The following is a 27858-nucleotide window of genomic DNA, read 5'->3' as shown; positions in this document are numbered from 1 at the left end:
AGCCCGTAACTTTTCCAGAACTATGTCGGCGGGTACTTCTTTCGTCGTACCAAATGGCCTACAATGTTACGCTGGATGCGTCTCTGTTCTCGCATGTCACCCAAGCGTGATCTGCACACCATCTGAAGCAACCCTTGTCCACGCAACTTCCCAGACTCGCCCCAATGCCTTGCGGTATGCCACGCCGTCCCTCCACTCAACCCATAGGACGTTAACAAACTTGTACTTCCCCCTGTGCCGCGCGAACTCAGCTTCCTCCCACCCGTCAAAGCCAACATCTTCTCTTGGTTGGTTCTCCGCGGATCCCGCCGAGATTTCGACCAGCCCGCACGTCTCGCCGACTGCTGCTCCGTAAAAATCATCGGGATCTGAGGAGACGGCGTTAAGTCTCAGCACGCCAGCCCAACGGCCATCCGCGTCACGCAGGGTCGCGCATACGCACTGCGAGGTGCGGTGATCGTGGAATAGTCTGCTAATTTGGAGGGATCCCCGTCGGGTGAGACCATGCAGGTAAGCGGGCTGGCACGACGGAGGACTATCGTTGATGCTGGCCATTGTGGCTAGAAGGATAGGAAACCAGAATTCCTGTGCTCCCGCCTGAGGATGAGTGAAGTATGGCTTCTGGGCCCTTTCGCAGTATTTCTCACACCACCCTTTTGATGCCGGATCATCCATGAACTCGGCGGTCTCATCTCCCACTGGAAATCGTTCCCCATCAACGGTCAACGAGTACGACCACACGACAGTCCGCCGGGTCTGCCAAGAATCAGGCTGCCAAAAGTCGTCCGAATCGCCGGGGTTTCCGCCGCGCAGATATCGATAACCACTGCGCCAGCTCTCGGACTGAAGATTCCCCTGCCACCCCATCCACGACCAACTCGGTAGAGCGGAGGAGAGATCGCTAGTGCGACGGACTAAAGGGTCGTAAGGCTGCCATAGCAGCGCGGCGTCGAAGAAGATGCGAGGCAGGCCACAGATAAAACCGCCGGGAAATGATTGACCAAATGCGGATAGAACCCCAGCGAAAGCATCGTGGACGTCGTGGTCGTATGTTAGGACTCGTTTGTTATACAGCGCGACGAGCCTGGCGTACCGGTGGAAGTCAGGCCACGGGGAGACGCAAGGTAGAAGCTCAGTCGACGATGGGGCAGAGACTCTATTGTCGTTACCGTTCTCGATACTGTCGTCCTTGCTGTTGTCCTTGCTGTGCTGCTCATTCTCTTCAACGCCACTACAAGGCCCCGTCACTATGTGTTTTTGATTCTCGTGCCAGGACGCGCAATGACACTGCCAGTTGACGGTATCATTGTGAAAAACAAGTTGTCGTCGAGAAAACATGAGCTCTTGAAACGTCCAGCCTCTCTGACACCACGCCGTGTTGACCAAGTCCCGAGCATGCCCCTCCATAATAGCGCGATGCGCATCCACCTCTCGTTGACGGCGAACGTTCGGCATCTCCGTGGCGGAGAAAGTGTCAGGCACGACGGGCGGAGGATCTGTGTCCTCTTGAGGAATAGCTAGTGGCTCGTTGACAGGGGATGGAGGCGAGTTCCATTCGTTTACCACCGGCGACTCGACTTCAGTGTATGAGGGCGACGCAGGAAGAAAATTGGGTGACTCGATATCCATGGGGGAAGGTGAATCGTACGGTGAGCCGCACCCTATGTAGTGAGGTGAGCCGCCGTATCCCATAGTGAAAGGCAGGTATTGCTCGTTGGCTGCCATATGGTTCTCATCAGCATCAGCTTGTTGATTTCGATCCGATTGGTATCCATAGTACAAAGGTGAGCCGTAGTATTCATCCTCTGGAGACACTACTCTTCGGGGAGAACGCGGCAGCCCCTCCCTAGACTCTCGCAGACGTTGCGCCCATTCCTCGGGGGAGACCTCCTCCAGACAAGGCAGCGCGCCTTGGCCGCTTTCGGCCCCTTCTTCCTCGGTCTCATCGACCAGCCCATGATGTAAAGGCTCATCCGCACCGCGCCCCTGCGCAGCAACAATAGTCAGGGTGGCACCGCCGTAAATGTCCGCCATACCCAGCAGCTGAGCAGGCTTCGCATCCTTGTCATCTTGCACAATACAGAGCCTATCAACCCAGAGATATCGCACACCAAGAAGCCGCGTCAGTTCCATAGCTTCCCATATCGTAGCTGGAATATCCTGACCATCAAGAGCCCCCGGGCTCTGAAGAGCGGCGATGTTGGCAAGCGTCGCGGTCGCGCTTGACGCCTGGCCCCAGACATAACTCAGCGCCACGTAGGGATACAGTGAAACAGAAGAGTTCTCCTCTTCACTGTCATCTTTCACTGCGACTAAGCAATAGGCACGCACGTCAATCAACCACAGCGGACGAGCAGCACCTGGCCGCGGGGGAGGAACACAGTGGTCGCCGTGGGAGCTGGCGCAGGCGCGCAGCCAGAAGGCCATGGTAGACAGGCGCAAGGCATGTTTTCCAGCGGGAATACGTTCTTCGATGGCGTGGGAGGTATCCGGGCGGTCGAGGTACGGCAAAAATGGGATCAGATGCTTGGGTAGACGACGTAGAGGCGACGGCTGATCATCTGGGATGCGGAGCGAAAGCGACATGCGCCGCACGCGCCCTGCGAAAGGCTCGACGCGATTCATACGGGGGTCTACGCGGTTGAAAGCGCCGAGGTGATGGACGACCAGTGGCCGCCATCGTGACCGGTGTCAGCTTTGGCGGGGGCTGGAGTTGTTGTGGAGCAGACAGATTATGGGGCGGCTGAGGGGTTCCATCCGGGCCCGGCTTCCGGCGGAGGTCGGAATTTATGGGTCCATTTGGGAGGCCCACTCCGCGGGATGCGCGGCCTTGGAGTCTACGAGCGGCGCAACTATCGGACGAGCGTAGTCCAAATTAAGTAGGTTCGGTCCCGTCCACCAAGCTTCCTCCCCATACTATGGCGCCGAAAAATGATCGCTGGTCCGTTCGGTGTCCGAACGCGATACCGAAGTCTCTACGAATACGGCGGGCGAGACGCAGTGCGGACAAAGTCATGGCGAAATGCGGCACCAAAAGACCATCTTCAGCTGTCAAAGTTCGGCTCAAGCTCCATTGAAGTGATTTATGCAGTGGGTTTACCAATATTATAGTATGTTCTCAAGACATAGTGCCGATCTTGTCCGTCCGCTTCGGTGGAAGAACATGAACAAATCGAAGCATTAATACAGCTCATCCAACCCGTAAAAGACAGCTTAAATCCAAGACTGCATCAAAGAAGAGCTTGCAACTTATCATTCGTCTCCAAGCAAGAAGCTACCATCATCTTACTCTCCATCAATCCAGACACCATCATTCCCCCTTCACAAATCCTTTACAATGTCCACCCAACCCACCAAATACACCTTCAAACTCGCCAACAAACGCATCCTAATAATGGGAGGCTCCTCAGGCCTAGGCTACGCAGCAGCAGAAGCATCCCTCGAACACGCCGCCACCGTAATCCTAGCCTCCTCCAACCCCTCCAAACTCGCCGCTGCCGAAGCCCGCCTGCGCTCAACCTACCCCTCCACCAAGGACCACCAGCTCAGAACCCATACGATCGACCTCGCAGACCTCGAAAACCTGCACGCCAACCTCACACGCCTCCTCGACAAAGCAACATCAAACGGCTCCCTCAAGATTGACCACATCCTCTACACCGCAGACGCATCTTCTCCCCTTCCCTCCCTCACGGACACGCGACCCTCCCACATCACCGCGTCCCTCTCCATGAGAGCCTACGCGCCCACGATTCTCGCCGGCCTCCTCTCCACGGAGAAATACATCACACGCGGACCAGACACCTCGCTGACTTTGACAAACGGCTCCAGCTCCCACAGACCCATGCCAGGCTGGGCCGTCGCCGACTGTGCCTCGGGCGCGATGGAAGGGCTGGTCAGGGGCCTGTCTTTTAACCTCGCCCCCGTGCGTGTGAACCTCGTCTCCTCGGGGCCTGTGACGACGGAGCTGTTCCAGACGCTGCCTGAGGCGGCCATCGAGAGGTTCCGAAGCAAGACGCTGACTGGGAGGCTTGGACGGCCCGAGGACGTAGCGGAGGCGTATCTGTATTTGATGAAGGATGGGAACATTACTGGTGCGACCATCTTTACTGAGGGCGGAAGAATCTTGTCATCGTAAGTGGAAGGCGTTCTAGTAAGGCTCGTCTCATTCATGGCAAAATGAGTGTCACTCTTTTTGCAAGAACAACCTCAAACACACAATAAAACTTTTGCTTGGCTGGCGGATCATTTGCAAGTGCCTAGTAATATACATTTTCCCCTGTTCTCAAAACTCCGGGTTGAGAGTAGCCGCTCTAATGCAATACTCAAGACGATGTTGTCTACGCTGAGGCCTTTCAGCTTCTATCATGCAGGGTACAGTCACCTCACTGGTGCAAGGCAGCCCGAGTATCAACCCCATAGCCGTCTCTGATCTGCATCTACATCCGCGTCCACTGCAGCATGTCTCACCAAGCTTGAAAAACTCTGTACCATGCTCGAGGGGACATCGCTATCAGTGAACTGATCAGACGGGCTGTCACTATCAAAAGATCCCAATGAATCCTCCCATCCCAAGGATTCATCGCATTCCTCGTATTCCCTGGGGCAATCTTCGGCAGCGTATGCTTCGAGAAACGGTGTCGGCCAGGGCCGTGATTGGTCAGACTGTCTCCTGTTGTTTCCTTCGCGCTAGGGGATGCAAAAGTCGACCCAGCTACCAAGGTAGTCCAGACGATTACCAGCGTTCTCCTGGCTCTTGTAGATTTCCTCAAACTCATCAAAGCTGAGCTTGCCCCAGCCGCCGCGATCGGCAGCTTCCTTCTCGGCTAAATCAAGCCGTTTCCATTCCAGCAGCGTAAAGTGCGGAATGGATTTTGACTCCTTGGAAGACTTCGGTGTCTTTCCCTGCAAGGGCGACTTGAGTCCCTTAGTCGACAACGAGGAGTCGTCTGAAGTGGGCGGGGTGCTTCCAGGAGACATAGGCTCATCCGCCTCGCTGTTCGGACGGAACTGAGGCATAGTAGGGTCCCGATACTCGGCTTCCTCCACGGTCGAGACGTCTTCCTCGTTGTCTTCATTCACCTCAACATCATCCTCATCCGAGTCAATGACTTCTTCCACCCTCTGACGCTCTTCTGAGATGGGAACGTTTTCCGTTTCGCCATTCTCCCCGATTCTGTAACCGCTAGTCATCAGAAGTTCTTCCAGGGTTCTTTCGGCAACAGGTTTATCCTCGTCTAGGGCCTTTCTCGGTTGTCGTGGCTCGACCACCTTGCGCATCGGCTCAGCGACAGTCAAGTGCTCGAACAGAGGCCTGTTCTTAGCTCGTTTTGCCTTGGTCGCAGCTGCCTTGACGGCCAAGTTCTCCTTGTCCTTGAATATAGCATCAAGGAGCTCGTTGAAGGCCTGCTGCGTAACCTGGTAGAGGATCTCCCTGCCTGCGTCGCGTTCCTCATCAGGGATCTCCATGCCTCCCCAACGCTCGGGCACGCTCCTAGAAGATGTCGAGGGATTGGATCGGATCTCGTAGTCATCCATATCTTCTGCGAAGCGAACCTTTGACGACGATCGAGATCGAGGAGGTAATGTCTGCTGTTGTGCCGCCTTTGAGCTTTCCGCAACACCATTGAGGTTCACCAAGACATCTTCATCGGATTGCCAGCCATCGGGGGCAAGGCCACCCTCTTCTTCGTCAAGGTAAAACTGCCTTCTCTTCCATCTGTCGTGCAACTGTTTTCTGGCAGCTTGCCGCCTTTTACGCTCGATATCGGGGGCCATCTGCCTCTTATGGTTGATAACCTGAGCTCTGAGCTGGCTCTCGGTAGGCATTGCGTTGGTGAACTGATCGGGATCAACTCTCTGATTGTGGTTTGTGGTGCCGTTGACTTGTGCCGGATCGTCACCTGGTTGACTCCTGTTTTCCGCATCCGAATTGTTGTTACCTCCTTCTTCACCATCTGAGCTGCCCATCTCAATCTCAAAGTCGAAATCAATGCCATTGCGTTCACGACGTTGCCCAGTAAGCAGAGCAGGAAGGTCGTCAATGGTGGTAGGCGGGTTCAGCAGAGCATCCCAGTATGGCGTGTCAGGCTCGCTATCAGGAGATCGCATTTGGAGAGACCAGGGACTTCCAATGTAAGGCGCGAACAGCCGAGTAAGCACATCCTCTCGTCCTGAGGTATCGACCCTATTGTCGCTGACGACACCACGCCTACCCGGTTCCAGCTCCACATCTCCATTTGGGTGGAAGATCTTGCCCTCACTGCGGTTATTGCCATCAGCGCGAGGCACTCTACCCTCTCGGCCAAACAGGCTACTCAGGGGTTGTCTACTAGTGACGAGCTGCTGTGCTTCGGTGCTGCCCATAAGCTGATCGTCGAGTCCGTCGAGAATGTCGCGGTGCATCTGCTTGTAGAGGACGTAGTATGCGCGGAACATACGTAGGAAGTCGCGGCGGTTGACAAAACCGTCTCCGTCTATATCATAGCCTTCGAAGATTTTGCGCAGCTTGTCCTTGCGTTTGCGGTATGCAAGACCGTGGAGAAACTCTGTGAAGCCAATGAGGTCGTCGTTGTTGGTGTCATAGAACGAGAACATGCGGTCGTGGATGAGGTTTGGTGTTGCGTGTCTAGAGCCACCCGATGGAACCAGGCATCGCTCAAAGGTCTTCTTGTCCATGGCCAGCGCCAGTTCGTCGGGGTCCTCGCGCCATTCCGTGTTCGCCATGTACGTAAACTGTTCCCAGAAAGCTTCAATCTCGGGCCTTTCGAAGCCGGTTTCCCTGCTAAGTCTAGCCATCAAGCCTTTAGATAGATTCCGTATTTGTGTATCAGGGTCACCGGTGTACCAAACGGGCTGCATCTGGCGGGGTCCAAAGGGCGGGGCGGGCACTTTGATCTTGTAGAAGATGTGAGTCTTGATGTGGACGCCTTGGGATTCGCAGGTTTCGCAGAGGTCAAAGTCGGCACAATTGGCGCATCGGTATCGGACACCGCGGATGGGCACCATGCCGCAGGCATTGCATGCGCATCCTCTATGGACGCACGCGTTTCGCCTGGCATTGTCCTCCGATACCCTAAACAGAAGACTGACGATGTTGTGACCAGCTCGCGCTTGGGGTTGCATGCTATTAGGGTCGTTCCACCATTCGTCAACCGTCCCGCCGTCAACTATCGTATCGGCGTCGTTCGCAGGACGCTCTGCGTCGAGATCGACATTCTCGTCGCCATGGGAGCCTTCGGAGGAGAGTGAATTGCGACGTGATCTTCTGTGGTTCCGGCGGACGGCATTGCTTCGGTGAAGGCCTGGGCCTGGGACCTCATCGTACTGGTCTCTGTTGGCCTGGTAGGTGTAGTAGCCCAGAGACGCCGCGGCGACAGCAGAGAAGAGGACCACGGCGATGCGTGGCCGCGTCAGGGTGTCGGTTGATGGCAGCGGAAGCCACATGATGGTGCCTAGACGTAGCTATACGTGAAGCATGTTGAGTGTTATTTAAGGCTTCGCATTCGCGTATTCGAATGCTTGAAGATCTAGAGAGACAAATGTTTGGTGATGCTGGTTTTCCTGGATGATGCTAGCTGATGAGAGGTGTCGTTGGTGATCATCCAGCAAACGAAACGGCCAGCAGTAACGTGCAGGGTAAGCAGCGTCGCAGTTGCGCCAGCTATCGATTCTGCCGCTTTGGCCCACATTGCTGAAGAAGGCGGTCAACCACATGGCAGATGTTCCTTGGCGTCTCCATCAGTCAGCAAATGGCTCGAGCTCCAACTGTCCGTTTCCAGTATCGTCTGTGGCGGTACGTATCCCTCGAATACCACTACGGATGGCTCTCCGGAAAGTCAAAGACTCAAGTCGTCTTACAATAGGTGCGCCATCTTCAACTACAATGGGACTAGTACACTTATCAGTACACGTGAAAACGAAGGAATAGCTCTCTCATATAGCAAACTACATAATCCCAGCTTCATCTGATATTCTTCTACCCGGAGATCATCAACTTGAATGAACCAACAGCATGCAACGTCCTTGTCAGTGCTGGAGCCCTGCCTGCGGTGAATGAGAGCTCCCCGATGCCGAGGCATAGTCCAAGTGGAACCCCCATGTCGCACGATTCTATGTTACCAGAGTACTTCCATTCCCACATATCTGCTCGTGTCACATCTGTACCTCTATAACCGTCGCCTTCGATGGACAACGTCACCAGCCGCTTATTGCGCACCGCATTGCGCTTGACACAATCCCATGATCGCATTTAGTCTCTTGAGAGCCCGCATGTTCTGCATTTATGTAATTTAGACAAACTGATCCGATTGCACAGTTTCCCCCCTCCACAAGGACGCTAAAGCTACAAGTTGTTATTAAGAAACGCTTGCTTCTTTCGTCGCATCTTTCTTAGGGCGCAGGGATCTATCGAGAATCGAGCTTCCCTCTATCTCATTCTTCAGCTCACATGCCTAGCTCATAGCTCTCATACGCAGCCCCCCCTCGAGTTCAATCCAAACTCATCTGTAACACCTTTCAACGCCACTCATCCGGGGTTCTCCAAACATTTACAGATTTCTTTATCCCGAACACGAAGAGTACATAGTATAACCACGCTGAATCCACGTGTTGGGTCATCCTAAGATCCACGGACCTCTGAATTTATCATCTATAATCCCTTCCAGAACAGCAGCCATGGCGACAAAGTAAGCTTCAACCAGTCATCTACGTAACAGCCATGTATGCTGACGAGATGACCAGAGTACCAGTCTTTCCCACGGCGGAAGAGACAATGAGGCATCCCTCATACTCCTCAACAATATGGAACCTCGAACCCGATCGCAAGGGAAAATGTCCCGTCGCCAAGGACCGAGGCGGCCCCTTCAACATCGCCTGGGAAATCCACGGCCACGGCCCCTCAAAGATCATAGTACGCAATCGTCACCCACTTCCATGTTTTCATTCCCGTCAGACCTTGAACTAACACAAACCCCAAAAGTTCATAATGGGCCTGGCAGGCCTCAAAACCTCATGGCAGCGCCAAACAAAATACTTTGGCCACGACAACGCCTCCAAATACTCCGTCCTCATCCTCGACAACCGCGGCATGGGCGAGTCCGACGTCCCCTACATCCGCTACTCCACCTCCGAAATGGCCCACGACGCCCTCGAAGTCCTCACCCACGTAGGCTGGACCGCCTCCCGCTCCGTCCACCTCTTTGGCATCTCCATGGGCGGCATGATCTCCCAAGAACTCGCCTTCGCCGCCCCTAACCTCTTCGCCTCCGTGACGTTGCTCTGCACGGCCCCCTGGATCGAAAACACGAAATCTCTCCTCGAAAACATGCGCGACCGCGCCGCCATGCTCGTCCCCAAATCGGCGGACCGGAGTATCGCGGATACCTCGCTCAAGCTCTTCCCCGCCGACTGGCTCGTCATGCCCGACGAGGCGGCCGAGCTGCCCAACGACGCGACGTACAAGTGTGGCCCGGCGGACGGCGGGCAGGGGTACGGTCGGTTCGAGAGTAATTTCCAGCGGTTCCAGGCGCAGGAGCTGATCAAGAGGAACACGCCTGGGTTATTCAGTATCCGTGGTTTTCTGCAGCAGCTCGTTGCGGCGGGGTGGCATCACAAGTCGCCCGCCCAACTAAAACAGCTCGCGGACCAGGTCGGCAGGGAGCGCATCGCCGTCATTCACGGGCTAGGCGATGTCATGATTGACTCGCATCACGGGAGGTTACTGGCCGAGCATCTGCAGCCGGGTGTCGTAGAGTTCGTGGAGGGCATGGGGCATGCACCCATTATGGATAGGGTGCCGTGGATGAACAAGTGGTTGGAGGAAAGGATCGCAACGGTGGAAAAGATGAGTGCTTAGGATTGGGTGGATTTGGTGTAGCCGCTGGGCGGAAACCCAGAGAGCAGAGCATGGCAGATTGTGACATGACACACGATGAAGAGTAGTCATAGCTCGTGATGGCTTGATTCATTTACTGTGATACCTCACATTCATCTCCTAACGCCGGTATGCATGCAGCTATTCGCTGTGCTCACCACCCTTGGGTTTTCCTCCTCCGTCATCCGCTCATAATCTCATGCGACTTACAACATTACCAAGCCAATGCCACTCAGGTTCTCCTCGTCGAGCTTGTTTCTCCGGTCCACGCCGCCAGCAATAGGGGCCGCACGGTAGTTGAAGAGGTAGTAGTGGAGCTGGCCGTCACCGGGGCCGAACTTCTGCTGCTCCAGGAAGAGGCCGTTGTCGAGCAACGACAGGCCGTTGAAGACATCGAACTTGTTCTTCTTGCCCAAGATCAGGGCGTCGCCAATAAGGGAGTTCAATCGTGTCTTCAGGGCGGCTTTGTCGAGGGGCGTGGTCAGGCCAACTTCGGAGGCGTAGTACCAGAGGTAGGCGGCACGAACGACTTGGTGCTTTGAGCTGTTGATCACGGTAGACTCGAGGCAGTAGAAGGAGAAGAAGTCGGTGATCTTTCCATTGGTCTAGCTGGATGTCAGTATACATTGGGCAGAGAAGGGATAGGGACATGCAACGAACCTCAACGACATATGTCCAGATGACCTGCTCGCCAGGGGCATTCTTGTCATGGAGGAACCAGTGCCTGAACTCGTCCTTGGAGAACTCAGGGGCCATGTCGAAACGCTTCAAGTACTTGGCCAGAAGTTCGTTTGCCGCATCAAGGTCCTTCTCCTGGAGCTCGCGGAGGCCCTTGGTCGACGTGTTATCTGGAAGCTGGTACTTGCGAATCTGGTACTGCGGCTTGCTATTGGGGGGCAGCGGGCTGAAACCGACCTCGTACAGCTTCTGCCAGTTGAGGGCGCGGTGGAAGTAACGGCATGTGCTGACGGGCTTGGGCAGCACCACACCACCCGTGTAGAGACCCTGCCAGATCTCGCGCAGGTTGCTGCGGCGCGTGATCTCCTTGATCAGCACGGGAGCGAGGCGCTTGCCACGGAGCTTCTTGTGGACAACCATGAAGTTGACCTCAGAGCAAGTGACGACGTTCTTGCGCACGCGCAGGTTGACGGGGATGGCGGAAATGAAGGCAACGAGCTTTCTAGACTGCGTTGCGCGAACACCGACGTGCCACTCCTTGCGCCAGCCAGGAGCCATGAGGGCCCTGCGAAGATGGTCAGCTTAGGCCTGTCTGCATGTTACTTAAAGCAGAGTACTTACCATTTAAGCATGGCTGGTGAGTAATTGAAGCGGAACATGGCCTCGTCGTCCTCGACATAGTGGCCGTTGAGCAGCTCGTACACCTCCTTCATCTCCCCCTCGTCCTCGAGGTTCATTGTAACCCACTCGAAGCCAGCGACCATTGGCGACGCCTCCGTAGGAACCTCTTCCACCTTTTGAATGCGGATTGGGCCATCCTCAACCTTAGCCTCCGCCTCACCAAACTTGGGCACGGGTTGCGTGGCCCAGAACTTGTAGCTCGCCATATCCTTGGCGTTCTTGCCAGCCGAGGCCAGACCCGTCATAATGTCCTGCAGGTTCAAGTTCTTCATCGCCGCAGCGGTCTCCTCGGCCGACTTGTTGCTAGAGCTTCCAACGCCGAGCTCGTTCGCCAACGCCGGGTTCAGGGCGAGAAGCTCAGTGAGCTGTTGGGGCGTCAGACCACCGATGGCCTCCTTGATGGCAGCCTCCGGGTCGCTGGGCTTGCCGGTGAGCGCATCCTTGACCTTCTTTCTTTTGGACTTCTTCTTCTTCTTCTTGGGAGCATCTGCAGTTGCGCCGGGTGCAGTCTCGGGCGCATCCTCCTCCTCATCGTCCTCGGACTCGACCTCGACTTCCTTGCCCTTGCCCTTGTCGCTCGCCTCGGCAAGGGTGTCGTTGGCGTCTTTGACGGCCGGGTCAAGGGGTTTAGACTCTTCGGCAGGCATCTTATTGTCCTCTATTCGACGGTTTGTGGTGGGAGTGGTCGATTTTCGGGGTTGTTGGTGGGAGCTTCCTGGAGCTCTGTTCAAGCTTGCGCGGTGGGAATGGCGGGGAAGAAGTTTTGGCGCGAGAGAGGACAGTTTCATGTGCCAGCTGTGCTCCCAGGCGGTACAGGCTCCAGCTGTGTTTGTGTGACTGCATCATGGCGGGGTCACCTGCTAGGGGCCATGGCACTGCGGGGCAGAAGGTGCCAACCCGCGGTGCGGCGATCAGTCCCCTCCCAACACCCTGGCGCTAAACTGCGAAAGACTAGTTATGACAACGCATTCTGGACGACTTGTTCAAGAGTCACTATTCAAAGTTCAACGTGTTCACTAAGGTGAACGGGTCCATTTTAGTTGAGTTATTCGTGTTTCAAGAATTTTAACGATGAAAAATGAAATGTTCTTCATTCTCAACTTCTGCTTGTTGGCATTTATGGCTCCCTCCTGGGTGACTACTCAGACCCTTGATAAGTGTAAATACCTCATGAGTTGTTATCCTCGAGTGATGGAATATGATCAAAAGTGCGTCAAATGAAACAATAGTTTGCTGCATACTCTTCTGAGGCAATGAATCATTGAAAAGTCTGAGTAAATCCCCTCAAGATTCATAACCCCGAGTATCGCGCTATTCTGTTGGTATTGCGACTGAGTGGTCTACTCATCCATGCCCTAGAGGCAGCAGGAATGAAAACCGAGGAAATATGGATATCATGCCAGACTAAATCAATTCTATACCAGGAGACCGAAGCGCCAACGCAAAAGTCACAACTGTTCCTTCTTCCAAACAAGTAATTGCACCCTCGAATAGGTGCTATGAGGTACAACAACTAAACACCTTCCGCTCTACTCTAATGCTGGCGCTCTTGAGTTCTATGCAAAAGATACCGGCATGGAAAGCCCATAACCGCGATTATAATGTTCTACTGCTAGTATCCGATCCTGCCATGTCATAAGCCGTGCCTGCGAGGTCGAAGGAACGCATCACTGCAAGAATTACAGGCGCATATCCCATGATGTCGTTGTGTCCTGCGAGAGTTAGAAAGAATGCCCTTCACAAAATAGCCTTATCGATTAAGTTTACTTACCACCGTGCGGGAAAAGCTCCTGGCGAATTATGATGTTTGGCTCAGCGTTCCATGTAGTTACAAAGGCGTTCTTGCCCTTGTGAATAGTACGCACGTCCTTCCACGCCTCGAATGAATGGTCACTCAGCCCCTCAGGGACAGTCGCATTCGCAGCCGCGCGGAAAAGCTTGTTGCTCTCCGTCCAGGGAATGTCCGCATCGTCCTTGGCCGAGATGAGCGTCAAGCGCAGACGTCTCTTCGTCAGCTTGACCAGGCTCTCCAGCCTATCGACCGACGGCCACTTGTCGTAGATGAAGCCCTCCATGTACTCCAAGAAGCCTGGCCAGACCTTCAAGGGTCCCAGCACGGGAAACAAGCCGCCAATCTTGTAGCCGCTCAGCATCTTGGGCAGGTTGCTGAAGCCCGCGACGAGAATGACACCGCCGAATTCGATTCCTTGCGAGGCGTAGAGCTCGGCGACACCGCTGGTCACGGCTGTGCCGAGACTCTGGCCGAGAAGAACGATGCGGTCCGAGGGCACGCCGGCAACGTTGATGACCCAGTCGATCAGAGTGGCGGCATCTTGAATCAGGCCGTACTCGGTTGGGCGACCTGTCGAGTGACCAAAGCCACGATAGTCGATTGCCAGGACGTGGTATGATGAAGTATCAGTAATGACATGGTAGCTGTCCGGCCTATGGCCTTGCGCAATGTCACCAGCGTTCTGCACATGGTCAGTATGAGAGCATAGGAAATCACGAGTCGGACATTTCTTACACCGTGGACTACGACTAATTAGCGTTTGGAAGCATATGTAATGATAATTAATGACTTACATGAAAGTACAACCCGAGCATCCGGATCCTCTTTCAAAGCCTTGAAAGACTCGGTTTCGGTGAAATCTTGGCAAAAGCCACCCTTCTGCACTGAGAATCTCTCCTCCTGCTTCAGGTACTGAGGCAGAGGCATAACATGCCATGCATACAAGCTCACTCCATCTGGAGTTTCGAGCGAAAAAGGCGTGGCTTGGCCCTCTTTGGAGGGAGGTTGTCAGCAATGGCGCGTCTTACATGGGGGTTGGTGCGCAGACTTACTTGCAAAGCCCCATCTCTCAGGCTTGTCAACGTCACGCCACCAGAGGGTGTTGATCTTGTGGGCGTACAGAAAGCTTTAATAATTTCATTAGAAAATGCTGACCAGGAGCAAGAGATATATGACAACAAGTCTTACTGTCGTTGGAAGAAAGGTGTTGCGCCTAGGGCCAGGAAAGTGAAGTAGAGGCCCAGCGGAGCCGCCACGACCCAGACGGCCGTCCGCAGGATCGGCGAAAGCGGAACCGTCATTATCGAAGTGCTGTGCTGATGCAAAGATGCAGAGGGATGTGAAAGACACCAGAGATGAGATTGAGAGACTTCCGAGTTATCTACACATGGCGGGTGGCGGTGATGTGGCCACCGTGAGTGATGCCTTGGCGAACTGGTTCCTTGCTTGAGGTTGGAATTGCCTGCGAATCCGCAGGGATGGTGACATGGAGAGGCCTTTAGCTGAGTGTACTTTCCTTCAGGGTAGTTGAGCGTGCCAACCCGAAGTACTTGCCGCTAGTAGGCGCAGTCCCCAGAATGCGGCAACCTTTCGCAACTCTGGTCTGAGCCGCACGCCGACGACAACAGATCATCCGTCGGTATCAGATGCGTTTTTCTCCCCGCCACCACTGCCTATTTCTTGTAAATTGATTTTCATGACATAGGCAAACAGAAACGCTTCATTCAGTCCGTTTGATTTACTCCGATGACAACCATTGCTGAGATAATTAGGTATTTGTGCATGGACTTGGCAGCGCGCCTATGGTCGGGTTAATTTGCTAAATGCGGAGAGATGGCTACAAAGTACCGCGAGAGTAATTTGGTCTGGCCATTTCTCCAAGCTTCACAGCCACATTCACTCACACATCTGCAGTTTCCCCCACACATTGTGAGCTTACGCAAACACGAGCCAAAGTACGGCCGGTAAGCAACTTCCGTGGATCTGGTGACCTGCGCGACGCATTGGCAAGTGCTTTACTTCAGGATTCATACAGGAGAAAGCAATAGGAGATCCAAGGGAACTGGGTGGAGGAACAGGAGGCTCCCGTCTTGGTTGATGTGGCAGGAGAAGGAATGATCCGGAGTGCATTGCAGAACGAGGTACATGCGCCACGGTACCTATCACGGTACATAGGTACATGACAAAGCATGCGACGATTTTGGCGCGATGTGAATGGCGGGCGGGACCCTTCTATGGAACCGAAAACCCCATGTGCCCCGTGCGCTTCGTCCAGTCAGGGCGCGGCAAAGTGCCCAGTTTTTCCGGGTCCTATTCCAAGCCAATCAAATATGGCTGTTCCTGTTAAACTCACAGCCCGCCTGCTCTTTCATCCGCTGCGACTGGACGGCACGGCACCGCGGAAAGTCGACGTGCACCAAGTGGGAAGGACCTACCTGGACGTGGGACGTGATGGAGGGTGTACCTTGGTACCCGGCAAGCAGCAGCAGGAGCAGCAGCAGGAGCAGCAGCAGCGCAGCAGAATGAGCAACCGCGCTCTTGCATCTCCGAAAGAAAAAAGAGGCGGCAACAGCCCAGCCGGAGCCTCAGGTACATCTCATTTTGTACCTTTTTTTCCATGCCTCTTGCTGGTCGCCGCTGATGCATCCCATACAAAGCTCCCCATGCTAATATCCCGTCCACCCCAATTCAACTCACTCACACGAACCCTTCCCCGAGTCTCCAAATCCATTCATTCCTCCACAGGTATTCCCGACACAACCCACGCGTGAAGCCCACGCAGACTCCGCCCCGTGAGAACAAGTCCCGATATCCTGCGAACAGCTTAAAGCCGATATATTCACGACTCGACTTCACTCCCACCTCCCCTGCTCTCCCACGTGCAGCATATTCGTGCCCCCTCCACACTCCTCCCAAGAGAGTACGACAACGGCGCCGCGCGCAGTCGGGGGCTGTGGCTTCTTCCGCTGATGATGAAAATACCGACACGCTCGGGAACCTACTCGTGATACCCTGAACTCTGCGACGGGGAAACGGCACATTCGACATGGAGAGGAAGAGGAAGTTGCCCGCCAGGGCTGCGGCGCGTGTCGAACACGTCGCAAAGAAGCGCACCGTCACCCCTCCCGAGCCCCGATCAGTTACGCCAGTCCCAGTACCAGTCGAGGAACCACCACCGCCGCCCCCTTCGCTCCCCAAGTCCATTCAGGCCGGGAAGCCGCTTCCGACCGTCGAGGATGCCCAACCCGATGACCTCCCCGCGAAGGAGTATCAGTCATTTCAAGAGAGGTAAGACCGTATGCCCTGAGATCTAGCCGTCGGCTTGGCCGTGGCTTGTGGATGCACATAACTGACCTTTGGCCCATAGTGGTGTTCTTGCCGAATCGCTGAGCCGGTCGCGACACAAATGGCTGGCCGAGGGACTATTCGAGAAGTACTGGACGAAACCTGGACGAAAGAAAAACGCAACCGAAGACCCCAAGAATCCACCCAAAGATACCATGAGCAAGATTGGGCCCTGCACAATCACGATCGAGCCACACGTTTTCGATGTTACCCTTTGGGCGATCAAGGACCCCAAACCTCCCGCACCCACCACGCAAGCTACCTTTCGGCCCATTTTGCAATATGGTCCTCCCAATGGAGCTATGCCCCCTCCACCTTCACCAGCAAATCCGAACCCAAGTCCTGCACTCGGTCCCAACGAGTCGAAGCCGACGCCTTCCGCCCAGAGTCCGGCTCCTCCGTCACCTGCTCCTCAGCAGCCACCGTCCAGGCCGCCCTCGTCGGCTGCGAATGAGCCACCTAAAGTGATGCCCTCGCCGCGCACTTTGGAGCCTATGCGGACCGCCAGTGCGACGCCACCTCCGCCACGGCCGGTAGCTCCATTGGTCCCGGCGGTTGCGGCACCAGTTTCAGCAGCAGCGCCGGGGACGCCATCACATCCCGTTCCTCCTTTGGCTGCGGCACCTTCAGCACCAAACTCACGACCGTCGAGCTCAACGCCGACACCAGCTCCGGGGGCCGCAAAACCGCCGGCGGCAAAACCACAAGGGACCGATCCCATCATTATGACGCTAGCCGAGAAGGCATCTGAAGACCCTCATCTACGAGACTTGATGAAACGGGTCGCCGCTGGTGAAGCAAAGCCGGATGAACTAAGCAACTTTCAAAAGATCATTGATCAAATCACGGCGGAGTATAAGAGGAAAGGCGGGCAACAGGGTCCTTCAGCGGACAGGCTATTGGTTGACGGGAGGACAGTCAAGTATTTTGCCGACGAGGTACGGACAATTCTGGATATCGTACTCGCTACGAATCCGAAGCAAAAGTCGTCAGAACTTCTGCCTCCGCGCGGAAGCGACCCTTTGGTTGTGGCCTTGGTGAGAGCGGCTCTGGACGCGAAACCGTTGCAGACTATGATCCGACGGATAGCCGACAACAAGCCTGGCTTCACCGACGCCACTGACCTCAAAGCATCTCTCGACAAGTTGCACAAGGAACTCAAGAGTGCGCAGAACACCCCGACGCCTCAAACCCCGACGACACAGGCTGCCATCAACGGCACCGCGAATGGCCATCCCGTCAAACCAGCGGCAGCTGCGCCTGCTGCTTCACCGGCCCCGACTCCAGCAGCCCCACAAATACAGCATCCCCCTCAGCAAGCCCTTCGGTCAAAGGGCCCTCCGCCACCTGCGAGGCCTGAGATCTCAGGCGTCTGCCTCGACTTTGCTGGCGGAAATGGCGATCGTTACCTGTTTCCAAAATACAGCATTCTCGAGTATCTGCCCGGCGGACAGCAGGCTATCGCATCGTTCCTCATTGTTCGCAAGGGCAGTCAGCTAGAGTATGGAGGCGATGCCAAGCTTGATTACTACCAGCCTGTCACCGTTCGGCTGTACGCTCAATCAGCTCGTCACCTCGAGTACTTGCAGAGAGCAGTGGCACCCCAGGAAGAAGTCATGAGGTACATGGACGATGTGATGGACAATATGACGAGGGCGGAATACGTCCTTCTCGCCATGCGCTTGCCACGTGGAGAGCAAGAACCCAACAGCGAGCAAAATGGCAAAGATACCCCTGGCCTGAGCGGCCTAATAGCGAGACCAGAGTCAACAGCACCAGAGCACCCGGCTCCCAAGCAGCAGTCAGTGCAATGGGGACCTGTGACGTCCAAATTCGTTCGGAGTTTCAATAAGAAATGGTTTGAAGAGTGGAAGAGAACCGAAAAGACAGCGGGCAAGAAGCCCTCTTCGGCAGATGAGGTGTTCCAAGAGTCCTGCGAGGCCGTTGGCCGCGATCCTCTGGACAAGGACATAGAATACGAGAAGATGATTGAGCTCTTGGCGGCTAAGGACTCCGAGTCATCATCTTCTTGAACTCGACGCAGCTAGAAAGCGCACCATGTATTACCTAGACGACACACCACAGCGAGCGACCGGCGGCCGGGGGCCTCGAGTGAGGAGAGTAGGTGTCGTACTGAGCATTTGGGTCAGGTCCGTTTGTTCGCGTTGCATAAGGCACGGGATGGCCATCTTTCCGCACTGCTGTTGTTGCTACTTTGTTGTTCACGTTACTGTACAGAGCAAAGGATTGGGATCTGATTCTGTTTTTGATTGGGAAAAGGGAACTGGAGTGGTCTATCACAAGAGGGGAATGCCTCTCCCACATACTATTTTTCCATCTTTATTCCAATTTGGTGTTTGAGAGTGTTGAAAGGCCTCGGGCGTGAGGTTGGGATATGGTGTGGCTCGACTCATTTTTATTATTACCCCCAAAACCCCCGCTTCGATGGAGTTGTGGGACGGAGGAGAGAGGCAGTGGTCAGAGATGTATGTGAGCATTGGCATGCCTGACTGCTGCTTATCTGATCAGAAAATAAAGAATATAACAAGTACACATGCTGTCCTGGGCTCGTATTGATGATTCTTCTCGATAGAGATATACCCCAGCCAACCCACCCAGGCATTTTCCAGCCAGCCCTCAGGAATTGAGATTATGTGAATCCTGCTGAAGGTACCTTAGTTCTGAGTCTCGGGATGCCTTTTCCTTTTCCTGATCCTTCTTGCTTTTCGCATACAATACCTTATGCTAGTACCTTCCCACGGTCAGGGCTTCCCTTCCATTCATTCTTGGAGTGGAAGAAGGCGCACTTTCCTTCCATCTCAGTTCCTACTCACCCTCTTTCCGTGTCTACCTACTAGTAACTACCTTGCCATAGAGTTCCTTCCTTCCACTTCATTTCCCACCTCAAGCGCCCCCCCCCCCCCAACCATTTCCTTATCTGTAGTCAGGCCTCCTCAACTCCCAGCAATCCGGGTATTTAGGTCCGTTGGTTGAATGGTCCACCAAAGCTTCATCGCTGACCTTCGGGTGTAGGTGGGCTAGAGGTTCAATACTGGCTCGGGTTGCTTTTGTTTTTTTCGACTTTTGGCTATCTTGTGAAGAGTGGTTTGGGCCTCTCAGATGGGACGCCTTTTATGAAAGGGCACGCACACATAGCTTACGTGGTAGGTAGGCATGAGAAGACAGATGACCTTCTCCTTTCTGCAGGCGCCCGACCTCGGTAGGATACTTGACGATAGATGCATTGATGAATAGATGAATGAGATTCATCTCCAGCCTGCGACACCCTCTCTATGCTTGACTCAAGAGAGTTGTGACACACTCTCAAAGTACAGTTGGCAAGAGAAGGATTAGAGTCTACAAGAATACGTGCCAAGTATCACTGCGTTTATGCCAGAGACCTGGAAGTCATCCACTCAGGGGTTGCAGTCATCACTATCCCTTTCATGACTATATGATCGGAGCACAAACAAATTGCCACCGCATATCAAATAGAGTAGTCTAAAAATGCACATCGGCTGTTCACGAGTTGTTTATGGACTCGATAGATCCAGCTTTCCTTCGAGATTTCCAGACTCTATCTAAGCTGTTGAACACAAGTGGCTCCCTTGAGAACCCCCCGTCTTCTGTGACACAAGATCCCGAAAGCCGAAGGCGCGCCATCGATGAGGGAATATTTGTGATTCCATGGGATTCTCCCATATGGGTGATGATCTTTCCTCTCCGTATTGGTATTAGTCTGTTGGTTCTCCAAACTCGAACAAAACCAATCCACTCGGATTTCCCACATCACATAGCAAAAGCGTAGAGACACGTTCGTTTCGCTCTGATGTATCATGGACAAACAGGAAGAAATGCTCTCCAATGCCGGAAACGTGGTTACCCCGCGGAAAGAAAACGTTAGTTCGGACCACGACAGGAAATATTGAAACTCACAGTCACGGGCCGTCGACATATGGTTGATGGCTTAGGGGAGGCGTCTGAGGTTTTGGACAGCACATGCTTGACTTTGGACACTCAGAAGCCGTGTAGATTCGTATTTGATTGTTCTCTGTTCCTCGAGGTGCCGTATTAGAGTAGGGCGACCCGGGAAGAAGCGCCATCTCTCGAGTAGAGTTTTATCATCAGCTTCTCTCGGTAAACTGTCCCTCCAGGTCAACGCACAACCGGGCATCACGCACAATCCACTCCGGCCCGGAACTCAATCCACAAGACGACGTAGTCTGTAGATAATTCAGGATATCTATCCAACAGAGATGCCATGATGATCTATATAACAAACGGGCCCCCTCATAATCCTCCTCTCCAATTCCCTCATCATCACACTCGTTTCAATCTCCTCATCCCAATCCTTCGCAATGAAGTCCCAACTCCTCCTCCCAGCAGCACTGCTAACCCTCACCCACGCCGCCACAATCCCAGAATCCGCAAAACCAATCATAGTCCCAGACTCAACCCTCGACGCTGCCATCCGCGAACCCCTCAAAAACTTCATCACCGGCCCCGTCCACGGCATAGACCCCTCCGCCTTTTTCCCCGCCACCGCCCTCTCCAAGAACGACGAGTACAAGCTCGCCGCCGCGGGTGAGGTAGCCTGGGCCGCCATCGAACTCGACGCCTCGGCCGCCCTCGCTGGTTCTGTTTCTGCCTCTGATGAGGGTGAGAGCCTCCGCGATGCCGCGACGGTGGCGGTGAACTCCATTGCGAGGAGCGGTGTCGCCCCTCCTCCGCCTCCTCATCCTCCTCACTCGGATCCCCCGCATCGGGAGCCCCATGGGCATCATGAGGGTATCTCCAGAGAGCAGCTTTGTGAATATTACAAGGGGATTGCGTGGAAGACTGGGGACTTGCAGACTGCTGTGTATCAGTGGCAGTATGAATATGTTCCTTGGCTCGTCCACAACAAGGGACCTTATATCGTAAGTTTTCTCTCTGCCGTCCTTCGTGTTATGACCTTGACTACCTCCTCAACTCTCTCCCACTCCCTTGACCTCATCATTTCCTTTCTGAAGAACTCACTTATCCCCACCTCAGGTTGTTCTAGACGGCCTCCGTCACATCGAATGGGTCCTCTGGAAGATTGAACAAGCCCTCGTCAACGCACACTTCCACTACGAAGATGAATTCGACATCCTCAAATGCTACCAAGACGTAAGTCGCTTTCCCCCATTCCCCCCTCCTAATCCATCCCCATCACAAGTATTCACAAAACGCAGTTCTCCGGCCGCGAACTCCAAATCACCCACGTCCCAACGACGGCCCCTGCCCTACCCACCCAAACAACAGCAAACATGACAATCGGCCTCCCAACAAACACAATGGCCCACCGTCCCCGCGCCATCGACGAGCAGCTCGTCACCACCACAGTCACAATCCAACCCGCCAGACCCACCACACCGCCGCCACCACCAGGACATCCTGAGAACAACAACGACAGACCCGAGGAGGCTGGCAACTCGTGGCCTCATCTCCCCTGGCGCCGCGACCACCCGTCCATGAAGAAGCTCCTTCGCCTCATCACGGCCAAGGCCCCCGTGTCAAAGTACCAGTCGTACGCGAACCACAGGATTTACAACGTCGTGAAGCAGCTCGAGTATACCGCGTTGGTGAGTGAGGCTCCTATTCCAGTTTCTGCTTTGAGTCACTACTGCGAAGTATCTGTGGAATGATGGGGACGCTGGGATGCTGACCACGTGTACCATCATTACTAGGCCTCTGCCAGTGCCTTGCGCAGCAAGTTGAGAGATCCGCACCACCAGTCTCTGCTAGACTACGATATCTGGAAGGGGCAGGGCATCAACCACGCCTTCGAGGTGGCTATCGCAGCGTATGAGGTCAAATGAATGACGATTCAGACGTCGCTCGTCCGCTCTCTCGAGGCTTGTCGTTTCATTGCCAGCAAGGCGACTTCACAGGCTTCACTGGGTCTCTTTAAGGGTGGTGGTGGTGGTGGTGGTGGTGTATGGTGGCTGAAGGCAACATAACGCTCAAGTTTTGGGCATGATTACAATTGGGAGGACTTATCATCAACAGGAATCGTGAAGAACTGAAAAGTCATCGTTGTCGGGGATAGTCTGTGGGAATCCTATGCTACAAAACCAATAAACACCTAATCTAGAGCACCCTGAAACTTATGACTTGTTGTCCCAGTAGTAGCAATGCACATGAAGAGTAATTAGGAGAACAACTCGAGCGAGACTCAAATCATGGAGCCACCACTCTGGTTGTTGCCCACGAGACCAGCCATTTCAAGCAGCGCACGATCAGCCTCAATGTCACCAGAGCCCAAATTGATCTTCCGCCGAGCTTCCGCCTCACGATGCTCCCAAGCCCAGTGCTCCGCCTGCGCCTTGGCCTCCTCGTCCCCTCCGCAACCCCAGACTTCCAGGCTCTCAATCTCGAACCGATCTTGAAAGTCAAACTTTCGCGTCGTGCTCGTTTGGAATGCGCCGCCACCAGTGGTCCAGTCGTGGGTGAACACTCCAAACTCGAAAGAGTCGTCGAGTAGCAAGGAGACGGCGCCGAGAGACAGCATGGTCTGCCTCCGGTGAGCTTGCGTCTGTCGGGGATGGGGGCATCCGACGCCGAGCATAGGTCGATTAGTAGGCGCCTTGGTGAAGGCAACGTAATCCGAGTTGTATTTGGAAGCTGGGAACACATCGTGGACGGGCTCCAGCTGGAAAAGCACGGTGTCTCGTTCGCCAAAGCATTCCTTGGCTGTGTGCTTCCATGGTTGACTAACATAAACGCCGAAGGTCAGGCGCTCTCCCTTGCCGCTGTTCGGGAAGCGACGTGGAGGGATGGAGGCAGCAAAATTTGACTCCTGACTGCCGTGAGGCGCGTCATTCAGCCGAGTGCCGCGTACCAGAAGGATGGTGGGTGCTCGCCAATTGAAGACTTTGCTCTCGAAGCTTCCCGTGGAGAAGCCGTCTTCGTTGCCGGAGTACAGAAGCCGTAGTCTTCTAAACAGGTCGGATCCTGGGAGGAAGAAGGATAGTTGTGAGAGGACATTTAGGTTGAGAATTTCCGCAGTGTCTTGCAGCAAAGGTTGCACGACTTCCTCCGGCTGCTTTTCGGCGGCTACGGGGTCTTCGCCCTTGTGTTTTGTGAAATCCAAGTTCTTGGAGAAGAGGAAGTGCTCAAACAGGGGGCTGAACCCATTGAAGAGGTTCGGGAAGCAAACAGGGAGCACTCGGTTGAAGTGACCAAACTTGATACCAGGGGCTTTTTCGACATTCAAGAAGGCAGCCAGAATGTTCTCTGCGGTAGCGCGCAGGCTTTCCAGTTCGTCGCCCCTGACCCGAGTGGAGTACATTGACAGACTCTCCTGGGGACTCAGTGGTGCAATCAGGATCAGTAGCATCAGCAGCTTGCGGAAGTTATCCGCGGGTATCATGGCCCCTTGCATCTTTGGCGCATCACCCTGCCAAACGGCATCGTGGATATCAAGAAGCTCAAAGGCTGCGATCTCGAGATCGTCGTCGTCTTCCTCGGGTTCGTCCACAGGTTCGTCGACTGCGAAGCCAACCGCATGGCTTGCGCCCTTGGGTTCGTTTGGCGGCGCCTCTTTAGAGTCCTCAGCAGCAGCAGCTGCTTCAGATGCCCTGCGATCGTGTACTGCGAGACTCTTGAAGAGGAGCTTGGCCCTATCCGTAGCTCCCTTGGCCAGAACCCGCTTGTGTCTCTGCGTCATGATAACGATGACCATGATCATCTGATCGATACCGAGAACCGCGGGAGCATCCTGCAAGAAGGGGAAGGCGCCGATGTAGGACACCATCTGAAATATTACAGGCGAGACGTGGAGGATATCGGGTATTTCGAGGAACCGTGCGAGTGTGTCTTCCTTCAAGTAACGGATATCGCCTTGGTTATCTGCCAAGCTTTTGAAGACATCTTTGAACGAATATAGCTCGAGCGAGGTGAAGCACTTTTCAGCAAACCGAGTGGCCTGTTGTAATCGATGGTCAGCGTAAGTACTATACAGATGATGGGTTGATCTGGTTCAAGGACGGAGGGTGCAGTGTGGTTTTGGTGGGTAGTGCACCCGGCGACTTACGAGTTCACGAGTGAGCTCCTCGTGCGTCGCCTGCCGCGAGTTCTCGTCAGACAGGGCTTGTCCCATGATGAGCTTTGTGTTTCGGTTCAAGAGGCATCGAAGTCGAGGTTTAGAATTGTACAGTATGCTGTGGCGCAATCATCACTAGCCATGGCCATGTCGAAAGAGGAGGAAGAAGGAGAGAGAGGGAGAAGTAGGAGGAGCATGGATGCGAAGGTTGATGACGGAAGGCCCAATGTCTGGGGTGCATCCTCCATCAGGAGACAAAGCGACGGGCGGCCTTAGCACAGCTCAGCGGGTGTCAGACCAGTGCGGGTCTCCCGTCCTTCCCCAGCAGTGGAGGAACCCCGCTAACGTCACTGTCACTGGCCCGAGCTCCTTGCCCCTCCATGCGAGTTTTAGTCATCAAATGCAGCACACAGCTCACCTCAGTTGACTGACACTTGCGGATGCCTGCTCTCTCACCTTGGCATATCAATAGTGTCGGTCGATGACTATCATAGGGAATGACAAAAGCCAAGTCCTCCTACAGGCTGCACTCAGGATTATAGTGTAACTATGTTCAGCTCCTGGGCAAATGTCCCGTCGCAACTGATGAGAGGAATGGGACCAAACTGATGCATATGCCTTGAGAATGGGATAGGCTGAAGAATACACAAATCTCGAAGTTTCTCAGTAATCGAATGAGTATTGCGAGACACAGCTCAAGTAAGCTGGATCTTTTTTAATTCACCTATTCAACCTTGTCTCTGCAGCTCGAGCCCGCCCCCGTCGCGCCGGCAGCTTTGCTTCGTCGCCTAATGTCGCAATTTTTCAAAGCACTATAAGGAAAGAGATAATTCTTGGACTAGTTGCACTCATTCAATGTCGCGCCCAATTCCGTAAGTGACTCCAGCTTCCCGGGGCATATAATGTTGGTGGCTCAGCCGCCGGGCATGCCGTTATCGTCGCAGCAATGGTAGAACATGTAGTTGGCGCATCCTTGGACTGGTCAAAAGAGCGACGCCCATCTTCGCAGCCGCTTTGACGTCGCTCTTTTGACCATGGAAGTGTATTTAATGCTGCAATAAGTTGTGCTATTCGTTCATCAAGGAACCGAATTGTGAGGAAGCACTCACTTGACTCGGTCTCTACCTAGTATACTGGACAAGTTGGTGTTGCATGGCTGTATAGACTCAGGCACAGCAACCTGAATTACATTGGTTCTCTTACAAAAGAGGTGCATACTTTCTTGCGTACTTGTTCAGATCTCCAAGATCCGGCGGGCAGGTTCCGTCTTTAGACACTAAGGTAGTAGCGATGTGTTGTGACAATATACACCGAGGAGCCCTTGAGAAATGCGTTCAAATAACATCCCAAAGTTTATCAGAGTTTGGCCCTCTAACGAAATGCTTATCTTCGGTCCAGACATCCTCAGATTTCTAGACCGCCCACGAACGCACAGAGTCACGTAGCCGGGTTATAAGTCCAAAACTAAGAGAGCTAGGTTCCGTTGCTCCCGCCTCATGGCCATGCTGTCGTTGCTGAGGCCGTCGTGGAGCTTGCACGGAGTCAACCATGATCCCGCCGGAAGGCCTCATAACAGCCGGTCAACTGCAGCGTGCGTGCTGATTCATGCCGCTCGTTTCTGAGGATAGGTATACGAGGATTGGCCTGCCAAGTGACAGGTCAGCTTCGCCAAGGCTGATCACATCTCCTGCCTCTGTCAAGATATCAGATAACCATTCAATTCAACCCAGATGCGCCGCCGGCCGCCCCCGGTTTTATATACGACGGAGCGGAGTCTTCAATGAGACAATGTGCTCGTCCTAAGCGTCGATGCCAATGCCAGTACTGTACAATGTAGCCGTGATGTGATACAAATCAGAGTGTCGATCTTGCCCTGGTCCATCCTTATTTCTTGGGCTCTTCTGATGACCCATCCGACGACGACGGCTTTCTGCCGTAAATCTCGCCAATGGCACCAAGCGAGCTCTTAGGGTTCTCCTTCTTCTGCGGCTTCTCCTCAACCGGCTTCTCACCCGCAGCAGCATCGCCCTCCTCAGACTTCTTCCACGCCGACAAGCCCAGCGCACCGAGCACGCCCCCGGTCTTGCCTTGCTCTCCCTCAGCTGGCGTATCTTCACCGGCGTTCTTGGCATCGAGCCTCGCCCTCCTCTGCAGCATCCTTGCCTTGAGCGCCTTCTCCTCCTCGTCGCGGGCCTCGAGCTCGCGGATCCAGCGCTGGCGCTGCTCCTCGGCGTCCTTGGCCTCCTTGATCTTGCGCAGCTCGGCGGTGCGTTCGCGGTCCTTGTTGTAGTAGATGCTACCGGCGAGCATGGCGAAGACGGTGAAGCCCTGGGCGGCGACACGGGCGCGGAACATCTTGTTGGCTTGTCTGGCGTCGCCGCGGCGGGTCGCGCGCCAGGCGTTGACGAAGGCGAAGACGGTCAGACCACATCCTGTGGTTGCGACACTGGTTAGAATGGCTAGATGCAGCAGGTTTCCGGGGGAGAGAGGGGCAGTGGTGAGAGCAATTGCTTACCGAGGGGGATCAGAGGCTCCTCCTTGAGCTTGCGGAAGGCCTTGTGAAGAACGCGCTCATCGTAGAATTCGCTGCGGGTCGCGTGCGTGGGTTAGCAAACCTCCAATTCCTAGACTATTGATGATGTGCAGCTCCCGTAGAGCCCGACAGTGGGGTGCGGACTGGCTTACTTGTTCTCGTCAAAAGATGATGGCATAGGTTGATCGAGCAACGAGGGTTTTCCGTCTGGGCCGGGCATTTTGGCGGTTTGCAATTGGCGTTATGGTGGTTGAAGTAGTCGCAATCGTGGAGTTGGAAATTGGTCGTGCGATTATTCCCCCAAAGTGCAGTAGTCGGCGAATTCGATGATGAAATGGACTCCGAGACCCTCCTAGCTTTCGGGGACTGGCTGCGCGGCGCCCAGAGCTTCGACCCTTGAGCAGATTTGCGGCAAATCCCGGCCGGCGCGGTGTGGCTTAACTTGCTCTCTCTCCAGCCACATTTTGTGCAGCTCGGATTCTTATCAAGATATGTATGTATTATCGGGCTGTTATCTGATAAGATAATGTGACGCACAGTCCATGCCCCGATAAGACACCCCGGTCTGCAGTGTCAGCGATGTCGCCCTCAACTCCCAGCGTGACGGACACTGACAGCAGGGGGGGCACGACGCCCTTGCTGACGCTACAGCAGGTACAAGGGTGCGTTAGCCAATCTCCAGCGCCAGAGAAGCTGCTGACAGGGCGTGGACGGCAGCGCTGGCCAACACACCGCAAGAAAAACCGTCTGATGTTCTACCCCGCGAGCCCGACTTGCGCTCCGATATCTGCCCCACTATGAACAAATTTCCAGTTTAATTCAGGCCGGTCTGGTCCCGTTGATTAGGTTGTTGGGGCCCGCCGTTCGTGACTCTTTCTTGGGCGATT

The 27858-nt window shown here is 54.5% G+C and overlaps 10 protein-coding genes across 10 annotated transcripts; 4 read left to right on the top strand and 6 right to left on the bottom strand.

The window, feature by feature from the left end:
* Positions 1 to 96: 96 nt before the first annotated feature.
* On the bottom strand, positions 97 to 2625 carry CPAR01_00859 (heterokaryon incompatibility protein; the record flags this gene model as incomplete). Its single annotated transcript, XM_060485149.1, has 1 exon — positions 97 to 2625. One exon carries the CDS (start codon positions 2623 to 2625, stop codon positions 97 to 99), a length of 2529 nt encoding a protein of 842 aa, XP_060356006.1.
* Positions 2626 to 3337: 712 nt separating this feature from the next.
* CPAR01_00858 (short chain dehydrogenase) lies at positions 3338 to 4138 on the top strand (the record flags this gene model as incomplete). The annotated part of the gene is made up of 1 exon (XM_060485148.1): positions 3338 to 4138. One exon carries the CDS (start codon positions 3338 to 3340, stop codon positions 4136 to 4138), a length of 801 nt encoding a protein of 266 aa, XP_060356005.1.
* Positions 4139 to 4689: 551 nt separating this feature from the next.
* Positions 4690 to 7446, bottom strand: CPAR01_00857 (uncharacterized protein; the record flags this gene model as incomplete). The annotated part of the gene is made up of 1 exon (XM_060485147.1): positions 4690 to 7446. One exon carries the CDS (start codon positions 7444 to 7446, stop codon positions 4690 to 4692), a length of 2757 nt encoding a protein of 918 aa, XP_060356004.1.
* Positions 7447 to 8676: 1230 nt separating this feature from the next.
* On the top strand, positions 8677 to 9856 carry CPAR01_00856 (glycylpeptide N-tetradecanoyltransferase; the record flags this gene model as incomplete). Its single annotated transcript, XM_060485146.1, has 3 exons — positions 8677 to 8687; positions 8743 to 8911; positions 8981 to 9856. 3 exons carry the CDS (start codon positions 8677 to 8679, stop codon positions 9854 to 9856), a joined length of 1056 nt encoding a protein of 351 aa, XP_060356003.1.
* Positions 9857 to 9987: 131 nt separating this feature from the next.
* Positions 9988 to 11880, bottom strand: CPAR01_00855 (uncharacterized protein; the record flags this gene model as incomplete). Its single annotated transcript, XM_060485145.1, has 4 exons — positions 9988 to 10015; positions 10085 to 10479; positions 10535 to 11117; positions 11174 to 11880. 4 exons carry the CDS (start codon positions 11878 to 11880, stop codon positions 9988 to 9990), a joined length of 1713 nt encoding a protein of 570 aa, XP_060356002.1.
* A 949-nt stretch (positions 11881 to 12829) lies between these two features.
* Positions 12830 to 14326, bottom strand: CPAR01_00854 (abhydrolase; the record flags this gene model as incomplete). The annotated part of the gene is made up of 6 exons (XM_060485144.1): positions 12830 to 12945; positions 13005 to 13707; positions 13761 to 13768; positions 13820 to 14017; positions 14078 to 14151; positions 14214 to 14326. The coding sequence occupies 6 exons, from the start codon at positions 14324 to 14326 to the stop codon at positions 12830 to 12832; spliced, it is 1212 nt and encodes a 403-aa protein (XP_060356001.1).
* Positions 14327 to 16071: 1745 nt separating this feature from the next.
* On the top strand, positions 16072 to 18403 carry CPAR01_00853 (uncharacterized protein; the record flags this gene model as incomplete). The annotated part of the gene is made up of 2 exons (XM_060485143.1): positions 16072 to 16313; positions 16393 to 18403. The coding sequence occupies 2 exons, from the start codon at positions 16072 to 16074 to the stop codon at positions 18401 to 18403; spliced, it is 2253 nt and encodes a 750-aa protein (XP_060356000.1).
* A 2325-nt stretch (positions 18404 to 20728) lies between these two features.
* CPAR01_00852 (uncharacterized protein) lies at positions 20729 to 22213 on the top strand (the record flags this gene model as incomplete). Its single annotated transcript, XM_060485142.1, has 4 exons — positions 20729 to 21289; positions 21405 to 21521; positions 21587 to 22024; positions 22082 to 22213. The coding sequence occupies 4 exons, from the start codon at positions 20729 to 20731 to the stop codon at positions 22211 to 22213; spliced, it is 1248 nt and encodes a 415-aa protein (XP_060355999.1).
* Positions 22214 to 22569: 356 nt separating this feature from the next.
* CPAR01_00851 (uncharacterized protein) lies at positions 22570 to 24495 on the bottom strand (the record flags this gene model as incomplete). Its single annotated transcript, XM_060485141.1, has 2 exons — positions 22570 to 24321; positions 24430 to 24495. 2 exons carry the CDS (start codon positions 24493 to 24495, stop codon positions 22570 to 22572), a joined length of 1818 nt encoding a protein of 605 aa, XP_060355998.1.
* Positions 24496 to 26322: 1827 nt separating this feature from the next.
* On the bottom strand, positions 26323 to 27191 carry CPAR01_00850 (uncharacterized protein; the record flags this gene model as incomplete). The annotated part of the gene is made up of 3 exons (XM_060485140.1): positions 26323 to 26897; positions 26954 to 27024; positions 27124 to 27191. The coding sequence occupies 3 exons, from the start codon at positions 27189 to 27191 to the stop codon at positions 26323 to 26325; spliced, it is 714 nt and encodes a 237-aa protein (XP_060355997.1).
* Positions 27192 to 27858: the final 667 nt, after the last annotated feature.

Source organism: Colletotrichum paranaense (assembly GCF_030867605.1).
Source record: "Colletotrichum paranaense strain IMI 384185 chromosome Unknown Scaffold_1.1, whole genome shotgun sequence".
NCBI classification, from domain to species: Eukaryota; Fungi; Ascomycota; class Sordariomycetes; order Glomerellales; family Glomerellaceae; genus Colletotrichum; species Colletotrichum paranaense.
Note: the sequence above shows the minus strand (reverse complement) of the source record. Positions and strands in the feature narration are given on the sequence as shown.